This window comes from Choloepus didactylus, chromosome 5 (genome assembly GCF_015220235.1).
Source record: "Choloepus didactylus isolate mChoDid1 chromosome 5, mChoDid1.pri, whole genome shotgun sequence".
NCBI lineage: Eukaryota > Metazoa > Chordata > Mammalia > Pilosa > Megalonychidae > Choloepus > Choloepus didactylus.
Genome location: NC_051311.1, coordinates 10247963 through 10266871, shown reverse-complemented (window position 1 = coordinate 10266871; position 18909 = coordinate 10247963). Strand labels below are relative to the sequence as shown.

At 34.8% G+C, this 18909-nt stretch overlaps 2 protein-coding genes across 9 annotated transcripts in view; both read left to right on the top strand.

The window, feature by feature from the left end:
- Positions 1-18909, top strand: part of LOC119535544 (ankyrin repeat domain-containing protein 26-like) — a 961331-nt gene that overhangs the window by 543355 nt on the left and 399067 nt on the right. The window lies entirely within an intron of this gene.
- ABI1 (abl interactor 1) overlaps positions 1-18909 on the top strand; it is a 121177-nt gene that overhangs the window by 32557 nt on the left and 69711 nt on the right. For all 4 annotated transcript variants that reach the window (XM_037837922.1, XM_037837923.1, XM_037837920.1 and 1 more), the window contains exon 2: positions 6076-6243. In XM_037837922.1, the coding sequence (XP_037693850.1) occupies positions 6076-6243 (168 nt within the window). The remainder of the gene's footprint in view (positions 1-6075; positions 6244-18909) is intronic.

The following is an 18909-nucleotide window of genomic DNA, read 5'->3' as shown; positions in this document are numbered from 1 at the left end:
CTAGCCCCTCTTGCTGTGTTTTACTGCGTGGTTCCCACAATTGCAGCTGCAGCTGCTCCTGGGTTTTTCCCTTTTTTTTTTCTTTTTTTTAAAAAGAGCCCGTCGGTCTCCAGACCCCAAACCCTGGCTTCCCCAGATCACCGCGTGGCTGCAGGTCTTCCAGCCATCTTATCACTCGTTTCAGAATGCGAACTCCCGGTTTCACCAAGTATGCAGCCCCTGGGAACTAGCAGATCTCGTCCAGCTGGCGCATCACTGTAACCGGTATTCTGGGTCACTCTCTGGTCCTTATGTAGTGTTTTTCACGGAGGTGTTCCTTTGCCCTGTTTCACCTAGTCGCCATCTTAGTTTCTCCTTTGGTTATTTCTTAATGGGTTTTCATGAAATTGATTCTATTATATATTGGAAAAACCTTATTTAAACATTTGAAATGTTCTGTGGTGAAAAAAAAAAGATAAAAAATAATTAAAACAACAACAACAAAAATTGTTCTGTGGGGAGAATAGAAGTAAGAAGTAAGTTAAAAGTTAAAAAAGATGTTGTGAGATTCTGGAAAGGATGGGAGGCAAGGTAGAACATGGAAGCATGATGGCAGAATTTTTTTTTTTTTTTTTTTTTTTTCAGTGCTCCTCAGACACCTATTTTGTTTCCTAAGCAGGGTCATTAGACCACTTGTTAAGACAGAGAAAAATCACTGTATCCTAAAGAAATCTAATTATTTTCAGGTTTCCTGGGCTTTAGGAAAGGGTTCCAAAGTAAGCAAGAAGGACAACATTTTAACTTGATATAGTTTATATATATTATGACTTAGTAGGATATGTGCTAAGGATTGGCTTTGTTTTCTAAATAGGGCATCTTTCAAACAGTAGGGCCCTAGCTTGGAAATGATGCTTGGAGAGTGAGTTTGTAACTTAATTATGCAGATAAGGTACTACAGTGAAGAGTTGGAAGAAAATGGTTAACTTTATTAAACTTACAAAATGAATATGTTTTAATAATTGAACAGTGCTGGTGTTTGAGGAAAACAGGTTTAAGGAAGAACTGGAGCAAAATGACAATGCTGGGGTTTTGGCATTTATTTCATACAATATCAAAATGTCTGTATTAAAATGAATATTCTATGTTTAAGATATTTTTTATGAAAAATGTTCTTAGTTTACTTAAAAAATATACCGGTAGATATATGAAAAGTATATAATACGGAAAAGATTCTCTAATCCAGCTTGCAGATCCTGACTCAGTAAAGCTTGGTTTCTACAGGTGGATAAACGGGGAAGAGAGCCTGTTTTATGTATGGGATTGTTCATAAAGTTCAGTTATCTAAGGAATTTCCTGTTTAGTTCTTGGCTACGTTGTTTATTTTGAGTTTAGTTCTTTTAAATAATTATCTTTTTTTTTAAATGGAATATATTTATTTCTATTTTAAGTAAACTTCATCAATGGCATAAGCCAGGGATGGCAGGTGGGTTTGATATCATGTTAAGAGTATTTATAGACATTACAGAGAAGATTGCTATGATTGATTAACAATGTTTTAGCTCCTTAGAAAAATGCTGGCTATTTGTCTTCTAGCTCATACATTTGTGTGACCCTTGGAGTACCTTTAAAGCATATAAGAATGAGTGAGACCAACTCTTGGATACTAAACTTAGATATCATATCTGAAACAAGTAACAATAGCAATTCTTGTGCAGATTAATATTTAAATTCATAGTCTATTGAGACAATTAACTGTGACTAGAGCTGTGCTCTCCAGTAAGGTAGCCACAAGCCACATGTGGCTGTTGAGCACTTAAAATGTAACTCATGACTGAGACAATAAATTTTAAAATTTTAGAATTTTAGAATACTAAAATAATGAATTTTCATTTTACATTTAAACACAGAAACTGAAGCAGTGTAAGATATTTGTTTCCATTAAGCACAACTTTATTGTTTTGGTAGGACTACATTTTGTTTAAACCATTACGTTTGAACATGCGTGAGAGAGTTTTATGTATGGGAAAGAAAATGAAACTCTATACCCAGGAAGGAAGGAGAATGGATTTTAATGCAAAGTTAGTAGTTTCTCCTACTCTCCTGAAAAAAAAAAAAAAAGTGCAGACTGTACACTGAAAACTGAAAAACAGGCAGTGGAGCTCTAGAATACACTGGATGACTGCAAATAACCTTGTTTCATTCAGGGTTAAGTCTACCTAAGAAAAGAAGAGAATTTCCTTAACTCCCTAAAGGTATCTATGGAAACCTTCGTCCGATGTCTTAAGGATAAAAAACTGAGTGCTTTCCTTCTAATGTTGGGAACAATGATATCTATTCAACATTGTATTGGAGTTCTAGCCAGGGCAATACAGCAAGAAAAAAAACCGGAAGGCATTGGAAAGGAAGAAGTAAGATTGTCTTTATTTATAGACAGTATGATTGTCTATGTAGACTATCCTAAGAAACCTACAAAATTACACAACTAGATCTGATAAGCAAATTTAGCATTATTGCAGGATTACAAGGCCAGTATTCAAAAATCAATTGTATTTCTTTAAGTGAGCAGTTAACAGTTGAAATTTGAAATTATAAAGGCAATACTTTTTATGATAGCATCAAAAAATTTAAAATACTTGAGATAAATTGAACAAAATGTGTGTATATGCACTCAAAACTAAAACCCTTTGCTGAGAGAATTTAAAAAAGATCTAAATAAATGGAGAGAGAGTTATCATGTTCATGGATTGGAAGATTCAATATTTTAAAGATAGCTCTTTCCCCAGTTTGAGCTGTGGATTCAATGTAATCCCAGTCAGAACCCAGCAGGCTTCTTTGGAGAAATTGACAAGCTGATTCTAAAATTTATATGAAACTGCAAAGGACTTAGAATATCCAAAGCAATCTTGAAAAACAAAAACAAAGTTGGAGGAATTACAGCACCTGAATTCAAGACTTAACACAAAGCTACTGATAATGAATACAGTGTATTACCTGCAGGAGGATCAAGAAATATGGCAGTGGAACCCAAAATAGACTCACACCTTTGTAGTCAATTAGTTTTTAATAAGTTGCCAAGACAGCTCAAATGAGGAAAGAGTATTCTTTTCAACAAATGATGCTAGAACAATTGTATATCCATATACAGAAAAGAGTTTTGACCATTACCCTACTCACAACGTATGTAAAAAATTAATTTGAAATAGATCATAGACCCTGTAACAGCAGACGTTATGAACCTCTAGAAGAAAGCATGGAAGAAAATCTCAGTGACCTTGGGTTTGGCAAAGATTTCTTAAATAGGACGTTAAAAAGTATAAAATATAAAGAGAAAAATGGTAAATTGGATTTCATCAAAATAAAACTTGCTTTTCAAAAGACTGTTGAAATAATGAAAGGCAAGTCACAGACTAAAAGAAAATATTTGCTAAACATATCTGATAAAAAACAAACAAACTTGAATTCAGAATATATAAGGATCTCAACATGAAGGCACATAACCCTCCCCACCCCTCCCCTCCCCTTGAATTACCTACCTGTCATGTAGGGTTCCATACTACCATTTGGAAATGCATGATGATTTTTTTTTTCTTTTTATGGTTTTAGCAGTCACCCATGATCATTACTCAGATTCATTAATTTAGTAGAGGGTAAAATGTGGTGATATGCTGATATATATGTTTTTCTTACTACTTTATTAGCTGGAATACTTCTATGTAAAGAGAAATTCCCCCATTTCAACTCTTATTACCCTGAGGTACAAATCATGTGGTAAAGGAAGAATAAAGCTTGATTTATTCTCTTTATTTGCCAGTATTCAAAATAATGAGATGGTCCCTAGCATCCTCTAAATGTGGCCAATGACTTTTTGGTTTGTTTTTTATTTTTTGATATCATTATGAACTCTTAGATTTAACCATATTGTATGTTTCTTTTCATTGCAGTTATTATCCTCATTGATGCTTAAATCGTCCCATCTTAAGCATGAGGGAGCTTACTAAGATTCATTCCTGAGTCCTTTTGACATGACCCTAGAGTAGTCTTTGATGGCTTGCACATGTGTTCTAGGTGCATCTTGCATATTTCCTGACTTAGATCTATAACCGGCTATTTTTCTCAGGAGTCCAGTTTTTTTTTGTTCCTTTACTGGAAATCACAATCTGAGTAATAGGGGATGCTCCTTGGATCCTAGATTGTTCTTATTTTTAGGCCTTTTTCAGTGGGCAGAGCTAGGATATGGATAGATGATATGATAAAAAACATCTTGGGTTCAAACTGATGCTTTTGGTTTAAATCCAGAACTACAGGGTTTTTCTTAAGCTTGTTCATTTTATTTATGTGACTTTTGAATCATGCTGAAAATCTCAGTTTTCAGTGACATAAACATAATAAATGATTTGCTTTATCTCACATTACCCAAACACAATGGTCTCAGGTTGGTAGTTCCGCTACTACCACAAGCAATAAAGAGACTGAAAACAGTTTCAGTTTTTTTTTTTTTTTCTCTTTTAATTATTTTTGGCTTATGGATAAATCCCATTTAGAGTATACAATCAAATGACTGTGCTTTGAAGTCATGTTTAGAATAGTTGCTCCCTGGTTAAGCCATTATTAATAGGATGCACAGTAGTCTCATTTGATTAATTTTACATTTAATTTCATGGAATTCCTTTTTAAAATTTAATTTTGTTTCCTAATTGTATAAATTATTTACATAGTTCCAAAAACAAATCTACAAAAGAAGGTATGTTTAAAGAAGTCTAGCTTGTATCCCATGTTCCCTACAACCTGTTTGCCCTCTGCCCTCCTAGGTAATTTTAAAATGTGTATGGTTTATCCTTCATTTAAAACATTTTTTTCATCTTTCCCCTTTTTTTAGTTAAATAGTGTCATACTCTACAATTTCCACCATGTTTTTTTTCCCCCACTTTAGCTGTATTCTGGAGTTTATGGCATAGTGCTGATAAAGGTATTTCTCAAATATTCCTTATTACACCAATGTAATGCTCCACTGTATAGAGACCATAATTTATTCAACTAGTCCCCTATTGATTGTTTTATGGGTTGTTTCTAGTCTTTTACTATTGCTCGTAGTGCTGCAGTGAATAACTTTGTACATATATCTTTTGTAGTTTTGCTTGTGAATCTTTGAGATAGATTCCTGAAAGTGAGATTGCTGGGTCAGAGAGTAAATCCGTATGCAATTTTGTTGGTTATTGCTAGCAGTATGCCAGTGAGTCTTTTCTCACAACTTTGCAGAATATCTTATCAGACTTTTGAATATTTGCCAGTTGAATGGGTTAGTCTACATATTCATTTCGTTTCTATTTCAAATGGTTAGTTGCCTTGTTTTTTCTGTGAATTGTGATCTCCATCCTGTTTTTTTTTTTTCTATGGTTTCTGGGTCTTTTTCTTTATTTTTAGATTATATATCGGTTATATTTACCCTTTGTGATGTAAGCTGCAGATTCCCTACTCCCCCGTTCCCAGTTTATCACTTGTCTTTTGACTTTGCTTCTTTCTGAGGGGTTCTCATTACATGAGTTTTGAGTTACGTACATGAATTTGGAAAGAAGGGGTTGGTAAGAGATTGGGTCATAAGATTTAGTTGTTTTTGTGGAGATAGAGTCTTGGTCATAATGGATAACATGGAGGTTGGATTTCTGATGGTGATTAAGGTAAATGGGAATATAAAGTGGAATGGGTTTAGTCCATATCATTGTTAGTATGTTGGGACTATGGGGCTGACACGTCCTAAAGATGGCATGCAATGACTTGGCGGTTGAAGGGTTTTAGGCAACTTGGACAAACTGCTACAATGTGCCTCTGATCTGTGATGACAGTCACCTGGTGGCTCCTTTAGCGGCCCTCACTGGATAGGCTAATCAGGAGGGAGTGGGTCCCACCTGGCCAGTAGAGATTTCTGTCATGGCTTAATCCAGTAATCTTGAGACTACTATTGTCAGATGAATCCAATAAGGTGTTTGATTGAATTGAGTTTTTTCTATTAAAATTATCATTATAACTGCATTTTTATAGAATAAATGTTTAGAATGTGTTAACCTAAATAAGTATTGGTTGTTTTTGTTCTTATTTTAGGCTACAGACAAGAGAAAAGCTTTAGAAGAGACCAAAGCCTACACAACCCAATCCCTAGCTAGTGTTGCTTATCAAATAAATGCACTGGCCAACAATGTACTCCAGCTGCTGGACATCCAAGCCTCTCAGCTTCGGAGAATGGAGTCTTCCATCAATCATATCTCACAGGTAACAGCTTGTGAAAGACTTAAAATTCGCATTTAATCAACTGGCAGCACATGTTAATGAAGTATATAGCCTGGGAATTCTTACTCATCTTCTGACTGATTGTAGTCATCATTACTTTCGGCTTCAGTTTTGAGTTCAGTAAAGCTACTCTTTTTTAAAAAAAGAGGTTTATTGAGGTAAAAAAAAAATTTGCAGATAATCTAAGTAAGTGTGCAACTTTGTAAGTTTTGATGCACAAACACACCCTTGACACCTATGTACACACATAAACAACATATTCAAGATAATGAACACACACAAAAATTTCATTTTATTTATCTGTTCACCTGTGGATGGGTGTCTGGATGGTTTCCAGGTTTTGGTATTTCAAATAAAGCTGCTATGCTTTATTTATATCAGTGTTTGTATGGGCATGTGCTTTATTTCTTTATTTCTCTTGGGTAAATACCTGTGAGTGGGATGGCTAGGCTGCATGGTAGGTGTCTGTTTAACTTTATAAAAACTGCCAAATTGTTTTCCAAACTGGTTACCATTTTACCTTCCACCAGCAACATGAGAATGTTCCAGTTGCCCTACATTCTCACCAGTACTTGGTATGGTCAGTCTTTTTAATTTTAGCCATTCTAATAGGTATGTGATGGTATCTCATTGTGCTTTTAATGCCATTTCCTTAGTGATTAATGAATGATGTTGAAGATCTTTTCAAATGGTTTTTACAATTTTTCGTTTTTAAGTCTTTGGTCTTATTTATTCAAGATATATGATGATTTTTATGCTATTACAAATGGTATTGTTTTAATAATTTCCGGTTGTTTACTTGTTGCTTATTTATATGGAAATACAATTGATTTTTGTTTATTCATTTTGTATCCTTGTTAAAGTCACTTACAAGTTGTAATAGCTATTTTAATAGATCCATCACATTTTCTAAAAGAGGCTCATGTCATCTGAATAAAGACAGATTTACTACCTGCCATCCCTGCCTTGCCCTTTTGTTATTTGGAAATGCTTTATTTAGTTTCCAAATATTTTGGAATATTCCAGGATCTTTCTGCTATTGATTTCTAATTTAATTCCATTGTGGTCAGAAAATATACTTTATATGATTTGAGTCCTTTCAAGTTTATTGAAAGTTGTTTTATATACCAAGATAGAATGTGGTCTATCTTGGTAAATGTTTTGTGTGCACTTCAGAAAAATATGTATTTTGCTATAGTTGGGTGGAAAGTTCTGTAAATCTCATTAGTTCAAATCGGTTGACAATGTTGTTGACTTCTATATCCTTACTAATTTCCTGTCTCCTTGTTTCTATCATTATTGAGAAATGTATGTACAAATCTTTGACCATAATTTTGGATTAGTCTATTTTCTTTGCATTTCTGTCAGATTTTGTTTTATGTATTTCAAAGTTACGTTATTGCATAAAGGCTCAGGTTTGTATCCTCTTGATGAATTGACCCCTTTATTATTTATGAAAAGACTCTTTTAGCTTTGGTAATGTTCTTTCTTCTGAAATCTACTTTGTCTAATATAAACACAGCCATTCCAGCTTTCACTTTATCCTCTTTTTCTGCCTCCTTTGGGATCAGTTGAAAATTTTTATGATTCCTCTTTATCTCTTTTGTTGGATGATTAGCTATAACTCTTTTTTGTGTGTGTTTTTCTTTTTCTTTTTTTTAAGTTTTGCTTTAGGGTTTCTAGTAAACATCTTTTAACTTGCCCCTTGAAGTATACTGTGATTATTATATTACTTCACAAGTGTATTAGCACCTAAGAATGGTTTACTTATATTTCTTCTTTCCTGCCATTCTGATGTTGGTGTTACACATTTTATGTTTACATTATGTTTTAAATCCCACAATGCTTTGCTATTAATTTTCTTGTTAAAAGCAATTAGCTTTTAAAGAGATTTATTATTTGGAAAATAATTCTTTCATATATATCCATGTAGTTACCATTTCTAGTCAGAAAATATACTATATATGGTTTGAGACTTTATTTTATGGCCCAGATTTCTGGTGGTCTTCATTTCTCCACTATCCTTCAACATGTAGTGTTGTGCCAGTCTGCTGGTGATGACGTTTTTTAGCTTTTGTATATCCGGAAAAGTATTTTGCCTTCATTTTTTTGCAAGATATTTTTGTTCCGTGTAGAATTTTGGGTTGACCTTGTTTTTCTTCTAGTAGTTTAAAGGTCTTGCTTCAGTCTCTTTTGACTGGATTGTTTCTGAGGGAAAATCTCAGGTTATTGTTACCTTGTTAGGCTTTAAGTAATGTTTCTTTTTTCCTCTGGGTACCTTTAAGATTTTTTTTCGTTATCATTTGGTTTTAAGTAATTAGATTATGATGTGCCTTGTTATAGTATTCTTTGTGTTTCTTGTTCTTGGGTTTTTCCAGCTTTTGATTCTGCAGGTTTATAGTTTGCATTGCGATTGGAAAATTTTTGGCCATTATTTCTTCAAATATTTTTTCGACCCCACTTTATTTCTCTTATCCTTTGGGAGCTCCCACTACATGTATATTTGGCCCCTTGAAGTTGTCCTGCAGTTAACTGATGCTCTTTTTTAGTGGGGTGGAGGGATGGAGAGGGACAGGAGAGAAGTTTCCAGAAAGATGGGCTGAATGGTGTGTCCTCATTTTTGTTTTTTTATTTTTCTAATTATGAGAACATATATGTAACATGAAATTTCTCATTTTAACCACTTTCTAATATACAGTTCAGTGGTGTTAATTACATTTACAATGTTGTGCTACCATCACCACTCGCCATTACCAATACTTTTCCATCACCCCAAAAAGAAATCCTGTACCCAGTAAGCCCCTATTTCCCCTCCCCCATCGCTTTGTAAATATAACCTCTAATCTACTTTCTGACCCTGAATTTGCATAGTCTAGTTATTTCATATAAGTTATATTATACAGTATCTGTCCTTTTGTGTCTGGTTTATTTCCCTTAACATGATGTCTTCAAGGATCATTCATGTTGTCACGTGTATCAGAACTTCCTTTTTACAACTGAATAATATCCCATTGTGTGTATATACTGTATGTTGTTTATTCATTCATCTGCTGATGGATGATGTGGGGGTTGCTTCCATTTTTGGCTATTGTGACTAGTGCTGCTGTGACCATCAGTGTACAAGGATGTGTTCGAGTCCCTGCTTTCTGATTCTTTTGGATGTGTACTTAGAAGTAGGATTGCTAGGTCATATGGTAATTGTATATTTAACTTTTTGAGAAACCACCATACTGTTTTCCATAGCAGCTGCACCATATTACATTCCCACCAAAAATATATAAGGATTCGTATTTCTCTGCATCTTCTTCAACATTTGTTATTTTGGTTTTTTTTTTAAGTAATATCCATTCTAGTATGTGTGCTTTTTATTATTATATATATTTTAAGTGTTTTAACTTTTTATTTTGAAGTACTTTCAAACTTCCAAGACAGTTACAAAAACAATACAACATACAAAGAACTCCAATATATCCCTACCCCCTGAAACCCAAATCTATCAATTTTAACATTTTGCCACATTTACTGTATCATTCTGTCTATTCATCTATCTATGATCTATCCATCTGTCTATTTTCAATCCATTTTCTGAACACTTGAGTGTAGGTTATGTACATATATTTTTTGAACACTTAGTATTGTCATGTACATTTCCTAAGGATGGATGTATTCACCTAGGTATCTACTTTAAGGATAGTTACCAAGTTCAAGAAATTTAACATTGATATGAAGCTTATAGTCCATATTCCAGTTTTTTCATATGTCTCAATAATGTCTCTTTGACCTTTTTCTCCTCCCTTACTAGATTCTATCCAGGATCATGAATGTATTGCATTTATTTGTCATTATTTCTTTAGTTGCTCTTTTTTTTTTTTTTGGTTGTGGGAACATATAAACAACATAAATGTCCCCATCTCAATCACTCCTGAGCATACCGTTGAATGGGATTAATCACATTCACACTATTGTGGTACCCTCACTACCTTCCATTACTTAAACTTTCCCATCTCCTCAGACAGAAACCTATATACCATTATGCTTGAACGCGCCTCCCCGTGCCGGCAGCCTGTACTCTAATTTCTGTCTCTGAATAATTACATATTCTCTGAAATTTTCTTGGTGTGGGGCTTAAATTTAACATCCTAAATCTATAACAATCTTGTTTGCTTTGATACCACTTCAATAGAATACACGAACTATATTCCTATATCCCTCTGTCCCCCCACCTTTATATAGTTCTTGTCACAAATTACATGTTTATATGCAAAACCATTATTTATCATTATATTTTAGTATTTTGTCAAAGTTCTCTTATAAGCTAGTACTTTTTCATCTTTTACTTTGCTGTTTTAAGACTGATATCTAACCTAAACTGTTGATAAATTTTTTCTTTTTTTTTTTGGTTGTTATTAGTATTGAGGAGCATAATCAACATGTTTTAGGGCAGATTTCCTCACCTTTTTTTGAGAGAGGGGACATCTTTTATTAATTCAGAGTAATGAAACTTCCTTGACTTAATTATCGTTATTGACAATGTAAATTTATAGAGAAAGTTATGGTAGAGCTTTGATAATATAGATATAGATACTTTTCTGCATATCCATGTACTCAAAAGAGTTTGTACATGTTTTCTTGAGAGGTGGGGATAAAGTAGAGGGGCTAAGCCTTGTCTCAACACTAAACCTCCTCTCAGCACTGTCTAGAATAAACGCCTCCTATTACCTACCATATGGGTAAATGTTTGCTTCAAAATTTGTTTTCTACCATAATGCGTGGTTTCATGTTAATTGAAGGAACAGTAATTTTAATACATTTTGGACATTTTCTGCAACCTTTAAAGTTAAATAAAATTAATGTAAGAAAGATTTTTGGTGCAGTTTTTTTTTTTTAACATTTCCTGCTAAGGAAGCACATCTTTGTAACATGATTTGTGTGTGTGTGTGTTTTAAAGAAAACATATACTAATCTTGTCTCTTAGGCTTTTATTTATTGATATAGTACCAGAACTTCGTACCATTAGAATATTTACATACTCTGTTTATTTGAATAAATGGTCTAATGCATGGGTCAGTAAACTAACCTGTGGGCTGAATCTGGTCCTGCACCTCCCCCATTTTGTAAATAAAGTTTTGTTGGAACATGGCAGCTTTCTTTTGTTTACATGTTGCCCATGGCTGCTTACCCTGCTACAGTGGCAGATTTGAGAAGTTATAACAGAAACCGGTTGGCTTGCAAAACCTAAAACATTTACTCTCTATTTCTTTGTAGAGAAAGTTTGCCCATCTCTGATATATTGTTATACACACATTTATTTAAAAATTTTTGAAAATGTTCTTGGTGTTGTCATCAATTTCTCGAATACTTATAATTTATAGCTTTTTCAAAAGATAATTTTTCTGGAGATTGATTTGCTGAAATTTCTGAAGGAACCAGACATTGTAAGAAAGGGGACGAATATAGATTGCATGATGATAAAAATTCTACATTCGGTCTGTATCTACATTCCTACTATATTTTCAGCATAAAGGGATTAGCTTGTGTAAGAAATGATGGAAGAAGCTCCCTTAGAGGTTTGTTTCAAGGTTTGTTTTTTTTTTCCCCTCTTCCTTTGTTAGAGAAGTTGTAGGTTTACAGAACAAATCATGCATAAAATACAGCATTCCCATATACCACCCCACCACTAACACCTTGAATTGGTATTGAACATTTGTTATAATTGATGATAGTTCATTTTTATAATTGTACTATTAATTATAAAGTTGATGGTTAACTTAGGGTCTACTGTGTAGTGCAGGTCCATGGATTTTTAAAAAAATAATTTTTATTCTTTTACCATATATGTATACACACACACACACACACACATATAAAATCAAACATTTCCCCTTTTTAATCATATTCAGAAATATATTTCATTGCATTCACAATATTGTGCCACCATCACCAACATCCATTACCAAAACATTTTCACCATTCCAAATAGGAACCCTGTGCATTTTAAGCCTTGACTTTCCATTCCCTAGCCCTACCTCATCTCCTGGTAACCTGTATTTTATTCTTGCTCTATGAGTTTGCTTATATTCTAATTGTTTCAAATCAGTGAGGTCATACAATATTTGTCCTTTTGTGTCTGGCATATTTCACTCAACTTTTCAAGGTTCATCCATGTTGTTGCATGTTATCAGGACTTCATTCTTTTTTATGGCTGGATAATATTCCACTGCGCATATATACCATATTTTATTTATCCTTTCATCGGTTGTTGAACCTTTGGGTTGCTTCCATCTTTTGGCAGTTGTGAGTAATGCTGCTGTGAACATAGGTGTACAAATATCTTTTTGAGCCTTGCTTTCAATTCTTTTGGGTATTTACCTAGTAGTGGGATTGCTGGATCATATCGTAGTTCTGTACTTAGTTTCTGAGTAACCACTAAACTGTCTACCATAGCGACTGCATCATTTTACATTGCCACCAGCAGTGAATGAATATTCCTATTTCTCCATATCCTTTCCAACACTTATTTTCCATTTTTTAAAATAGCAGCCATTCTAATGGGTGTGAAATGGCATCTCATTGTGATTTTGATCTGCATTTCCCTGATGGCTAATGAGGTTGAGCATCTTTTCGTGTGCTTTCGGACCATTTGTGTATCTTCTTTGGAGAGATGTCTGTTCAAGTCTTTTGCCCATTTTTAAATTGGGTTGTTTTTGTTTTTGTTAAGTTGAAGGATTTCTTTACATATACTGCTATTAATCCTTTATCAAACATGTGCTTTCCAGATAATTTCTCCCATTGTGTAGGTTGTCTTTACTTTGATGATAAAGTCCTTTGAGGAAAAAAAATTTTTAATTTATCCGTTTTGTTCTTCTGTTTCTTGTGCTTTGAGTATAAAGTCGAAGAAATCATTGACTAACATAAGATCCTGAAGAGGCTTCCCTACATTTTTTTTTTCTAGGATTTTGAGCTTTTGTAAGTTTTAAAAGTTTCTAGCTTTTTTTTTTTTTTTTTTTTTTTTTTTAATCATCATTTTATTGAGATATATTCACATACCACGCAGTCATACAAAACAAATTGTACTTTCGATTGTTTACAGTACCATTACATAGTTGTACATTCATCACCTAAATCAATCCCTGACACCTTCATTAGCACTCACACAAAAATAACAAGAATAATAATTAGAGTGAAAAAGAGCAATTGAAGTAAAACAGAACAATAGGTACCTTTGTATGTTTGTTTGCTTCCCCTACTTTTCTACACATCGATCCATAAACTAGACAAAGTGGAGTTTGGTCCTTATGGCATTCCCAATCCCACTGTCACCCCTCATAAGCTACATTTTTATACAACTGTCTTCGAGATTCATGGGTTCTGGGTTGTAGTTTAATAGTTTCAGGTATCCACCACCAGCTACCCCAATTCTTTAGAACCTAAAAAAGGTTGTCTAAAGTGTGCGTAAGAGTGCCCACCAGAGTGATCTCTCGGCTCGTTTTGGAATCTCTCTGCCACTGAAGCTTATTTCATTTCCTTTCACATCCCCCTTTTGGTCAAGAAGATGTTCTCCATCCCACGATGCCGGGTCTACATTCCTCCCCGGGAGTCATATTCCACGTTGCCAGGGAGATTCACTTCCCTGGGTGTCTGATCCCACGTAGGGGGGAGGGCAGTGATTTCACCTTTCAAGTTGGCTTAGCCAGAGAGAGAGGGCCACATCTGAGCAACAAAGAGGCATTCAGGAGGAGACTCTTAGGCACAAATACAGGGAGGCCTAGCCTCTCCTTTGCAGCAACCGTCTTCCCAAGGGTAAAACTTATGGTAGAGGGCTCAACCCATCAAACCACCAGTCCCCTATGTCTGTGGTCATGTTAGCAACCATGGAGGTGGGGTAGGCGAATACCCCTGCATTCTCCACAGGCTCCTCAAGGGGGCACTACATCGTTTTTTTTTTTTTTTTTTTTTTTTTTTTTTTTTTTTTTTTTTCCTTGTTTGTCTTTTTTCTTTTTTAACTTTCCCTTCTTTTTTCAAATCAACTGTATGAAAAAAAAAGTTAAAAAGAAAACAAACATACAATAAAAGAACATTTCAAAGAGACCATAGCAAGGGAGTAAGAAAAAGACAACTAACCTAAGATAACTGCTTAACTTCCAACATGTTCCTACTTTACCCCAAGAAAGTTACATACTATAGCAACATTTCAGTGAACTTGTTCCTACTACATCCATCAGAAATTAACAGACCATAGTCATTTCTGGGCATCCCCAGAACGTTAAATAGCTTATCTGTTCTTCTTGGATTATTGTTCCCCCTTCCTTAATTGCTCTCTACTGCTAGTTCCCCTACATTCTACATTATAAACCATTTGTTTTACATTTTTCAAAGTTCACATTAGTGGTAGCATATAATATTTCTCTTTTTGTGCCTGGCTTATTTCGCTCAGCATTATGTCTTCAAGGTTCATCCATGTTGTCATATGTTTCACCAGATCGTTCCTTCTTACTGCCGCGTAGTATTCCATCGTGTGTATATACCACATTTTATTTATCCACTCATCTGTTGAAGGACATTTGGGTTGTTTCCATCTCTTGGCAATTGTGAATAATGCTGCTATGAACATTGGCGTGCAGATATCTGTTCGTGTCACTGCTTTCCGATCTTCCGGGTATATCCCGAGAAGTGCAATCGCTGGATCGAATGGTAGCTCTATCTCTAGTTTTCTAAGGAACTGCCAGACTGACTTCCAGAGTGGCTGAACCATTATACAGTCCCACCAACAATGAATAAGAGTTCCAATTTCTCCACATCCCCTCCAGCATTTGTAGTTTCCTGTTTGTTTAATGGCAGCCATTCTAACCGGTGTTAGATGGTATCTCATTGTGGTCTTAATTTGCATCTCTCTAATAGCTAGTGAAGCTGAACATTTTTTCATGTGTTTCTTGGCCATTTGTATTTCCTCTTCAGAGAACTGTCTTTTCATATCTTTTGCCCATTTTATAATTGGGCTGTCTGTACTATTGTCATTGAGTTGTAGGATTTCTTTGTATATGCAAGATATCAGTCTTTTGTCAGATACATGGTTTCCAAAAATTTTTTCCCATTGAGTTGGCTGCCTCTTTACCTTTTTGAGAAATTCCTTTGAGGTGCAGAAACTTCTAAGCTTGAGGAGTTCCCATTTATCTATTTTCTCTTTTGTTGCTTGTGCTTTGGGTGTAAAGTCTAGGAAGTGGCCTCCTAATACAAGGTCTTGAAGATGTTTTCCTACATTGTCTTCTAGGAGTTTAATGGTACTTTCTTTTATATTGAGATCTTTGGTCCATTTTGAGTTAATTTTTGTGTAGGGGGTGAGGTAGGGGTCCTCTTTCATTCTTTTGGATATGGATATCCAACTCTCCCAGCCCCATTTGTTGAAAAGACCATTATGGCTCAGTTCGGTGACTTTGGGGGCCTTATCAAAGATCAGTCGGCCATAGATCTGAGGGTCTATCTCTGAATTCTCAATTCGATTCCATTGATCTATATGTCTATCTTTGTGCCAGTACCATGCTGTTTTGGCAACTGTGGCTTTATAATAAGCTTCAAAGTCAGGGAGTGTAAGTCCTCCCACTTCGTTTTTCTTTTTTAAAGTGTCTTTAGCAATTCGAGGCATCTTCCCTTTCCAAATAAATTTGATAACTAGCTTTTCCAAGTCTGCAAAGTAGGTTGTTGGAATTTTGATTGGGATTGCATTGAATCTGTAGATGAGTTTGGGTAGAATTGACATCTTAATGACATTTAGCCTTCCTATCCATGAACATGGAATATTTTTCCATCTTTTAAGGTCCCCTTCTATTTCTTTTAGTAGAGTTATGTAGTTTTCTTTGTATAGGTCTTTTACATCTTTGGTTAAGTTTATTCCTAGGTACTTGATTTTTTTAGTTGCTATTGAAAATGGTATCTTTTTCTTGAGTGTCTCTTCAGTTTGTTCATTTCTAGCATATAGAAACATTACTGACTTATGTGCATTAATCTTGTATCCCGCTACTTTGCTAAATTTGTTTATTAGCTCTAGTAGGTGTATCGTTGATTTCTCAGGGTTTTCTAGATATAAGATCATATCATCTGCAAACAATGACAGTTTTACTTCTTCTTTTCCAATTTGGATGCCTTTTATTTCTTTGTCTTGCCGGATTGCCCTGGCTAGCACTTCCAGCACAATGTTGAATAACAGTGGTGACAGCAGGCATCCTTGTCTTGTTCCTGATCTTAGAGGGAAGGCTTTCAGTCTCTCACCATTGAGTACTATGCTGGCTGTGGGTTTTTCATATATGCTCTTTATCATGTTGAGGAAGTTTCCTTCAATTCCTACCTTTTGAAGTGTTTTTATCAAAAACGGATGTTGGATTTTGTCAAATGCTTTTTCAGCATCTATTGAGATGATCAATTGATTTTTCCCTTTCGAGTTTTTAATGTGTTGTAATACATTGATTGTTTTTCTTATGTTGAACCATCCTTGCATGCCTGGAATGAACCCCACTTGGTCATGGTGTATGATTTTTTTAATGTGTCTTTGGATTCGATTTGCAAGTATTTTGTTGAGGATTTTTGCATCTATATTCATTAGGGAGATTGGCCGGTAGTTTTCCTTTTTTATAGCATCTTTGCCTGGTTTTGGTATTAGATTGATGTTAGCTTCATAAAATGAATTAGGTAGTGTTCCATTTTTTTCAATGTTTTGAAAGAGTTTGAGTAAGATTGGTGTCAGTTCTTTCTGGAAAGTTTGGTAGAATTCCCCTGTGAAGCCATCTGGCCCTGGGCATTTATTTGCGGGAATATTTTTGATGACTGATTGGATCTCTTTGCTTGTGATGGGTTGGTTGAGGTCTTCTATTTCTTCTCTGGTCAGTCTAGGTTGTTCATATGTTTCCAGGAAATTGTCCATTTCTTCTACATTATCCAGTTTGTTGCCATACAGTTGTTCATAATATCCTCTTATAATTTTTTTAATTTCTTCAGGATCTGCAGTTATGTCACCTTTTTCATTCATTATTTTGTTTATATGGGTCTTCTCTCTTTTTGATTTTGTCAGTCTAGCTAGGGGCTTGTCAATCTTGTTGATCTTCTCAAAGAACCAACTTTTGGTGATATTTATCCTTTCTATTATTTTTTTGTTCTCTATGTCATTTATTTCTGCTTTAATCCTTGTTATTTCTTTTCTTGTACTTGGTTTAGGATTGGTTTGCTGTTCATTTTCTAGCTTCTTCAGTTGATCCATTAGTTCTTTGATTTTGGCTCTTTCTTCCTTTTTAATATATGCGTTTAGTGCTATAAATTTCCCCCTTAGCACTGCTTTTGCTGCATCCCATAGGTTTTGGTATGTTGTGTTCTCATTTTCATTCGTCTCTATATATTTAGCAATTTCTCTTGCTATTTCTTCTTTAACCCACTGATTGTTTAGGAGTGTGTTGTTTAACCTCCAGGTATTTGTGAATTTTCTAAGTCTCTGATGGTTATTGACTTCTAATTGTATTCCATTGTGGTCAGAGAATGTGCTTTGAATAATTTCAATCTTTTTAAATTTATTGAGGCTTGTTTTATGTCCCAGCATATGATCTATTCTGGAGAAAGTTCCGTGAGCACTAGAAAAGTATGTGTATCCTGTTGATTTGGGATGTAATGTCCTGTAGATGTCTGTTAAATCTAATTCATTTATCAGATTGTTTAGGTTTTCAATTTCCTTATTGGTCTTCTGTCTGGTTGATCTATCTATAGGAGAGAGTGATGTGTTGAAGTCTCCCACAATTATTGTGGAAACATCAATTGCTTCCTTTAGTTTTGCCAATGTTTCTCTCATGTATTTTGTGGCACCTTGATTGGGTGCATAGACATTTACGATTGTTATTTCTTCTTGCTGAATTGCCCCTTTTATTAGTATGTAGTGGCCTTCTTTGTCTCTCAAAACATCCCTGCATTTGAAGTCTATTTTATCTGAGATTAATATTGCTACACCTGCTTTCTTTTGGCTGTAGCTTGCATGAAATATTTTTTTCCATCCTTTCACTTTCAATTTCTTTGTGTCCCTGTGTCTAAGATGAGTCTCTTGTATGCAACATATTGATGGTTCATTTTTTTTGATCCATTCTGCGAATCTATATCTTTTAATTGGGGAGTTTAATCCATTTACATTCAACGTTAAAACCGTGAAGGCATTTCTTGAATCGGCCATCTTATCCTTTGGATTATGTTTGCCATATTTTTCCCTCTCTCTATTAATATCCTTTATTGTACCCATACCGAATCTCTTTAGTACTGAACCTTTCTCCAAGTCTCTCTGTCCTGTCTTTGTTTCTCTGTCTGTAGGGCTCCCTTTAGTATCTCCAGTAGGGCAGGTCTCTTGTTAGCAAATTCTCTCAGCATTTCTTTGTCTGTGAAAAATTTAAGCTCTCCCTCAAATTTGAAGGAGAGCTTTGCTGGATAAAGTATTCTTGGCTGGAAATTCCTCTCACTCAGAATTTTAAATATATCATGCCACTGCCTTCTCGCCTCCATGGTGGCTGCTGAGTAGTCACTACTTAGTCTTATGCTGTTTCCTTTGTATGTGGTGAATTGCTTTTCTCTTGCTGCTTTCAGAACTTGCTCCTTCTCTTCTATGTTTGACAGTGTGATCAGTATATGTCT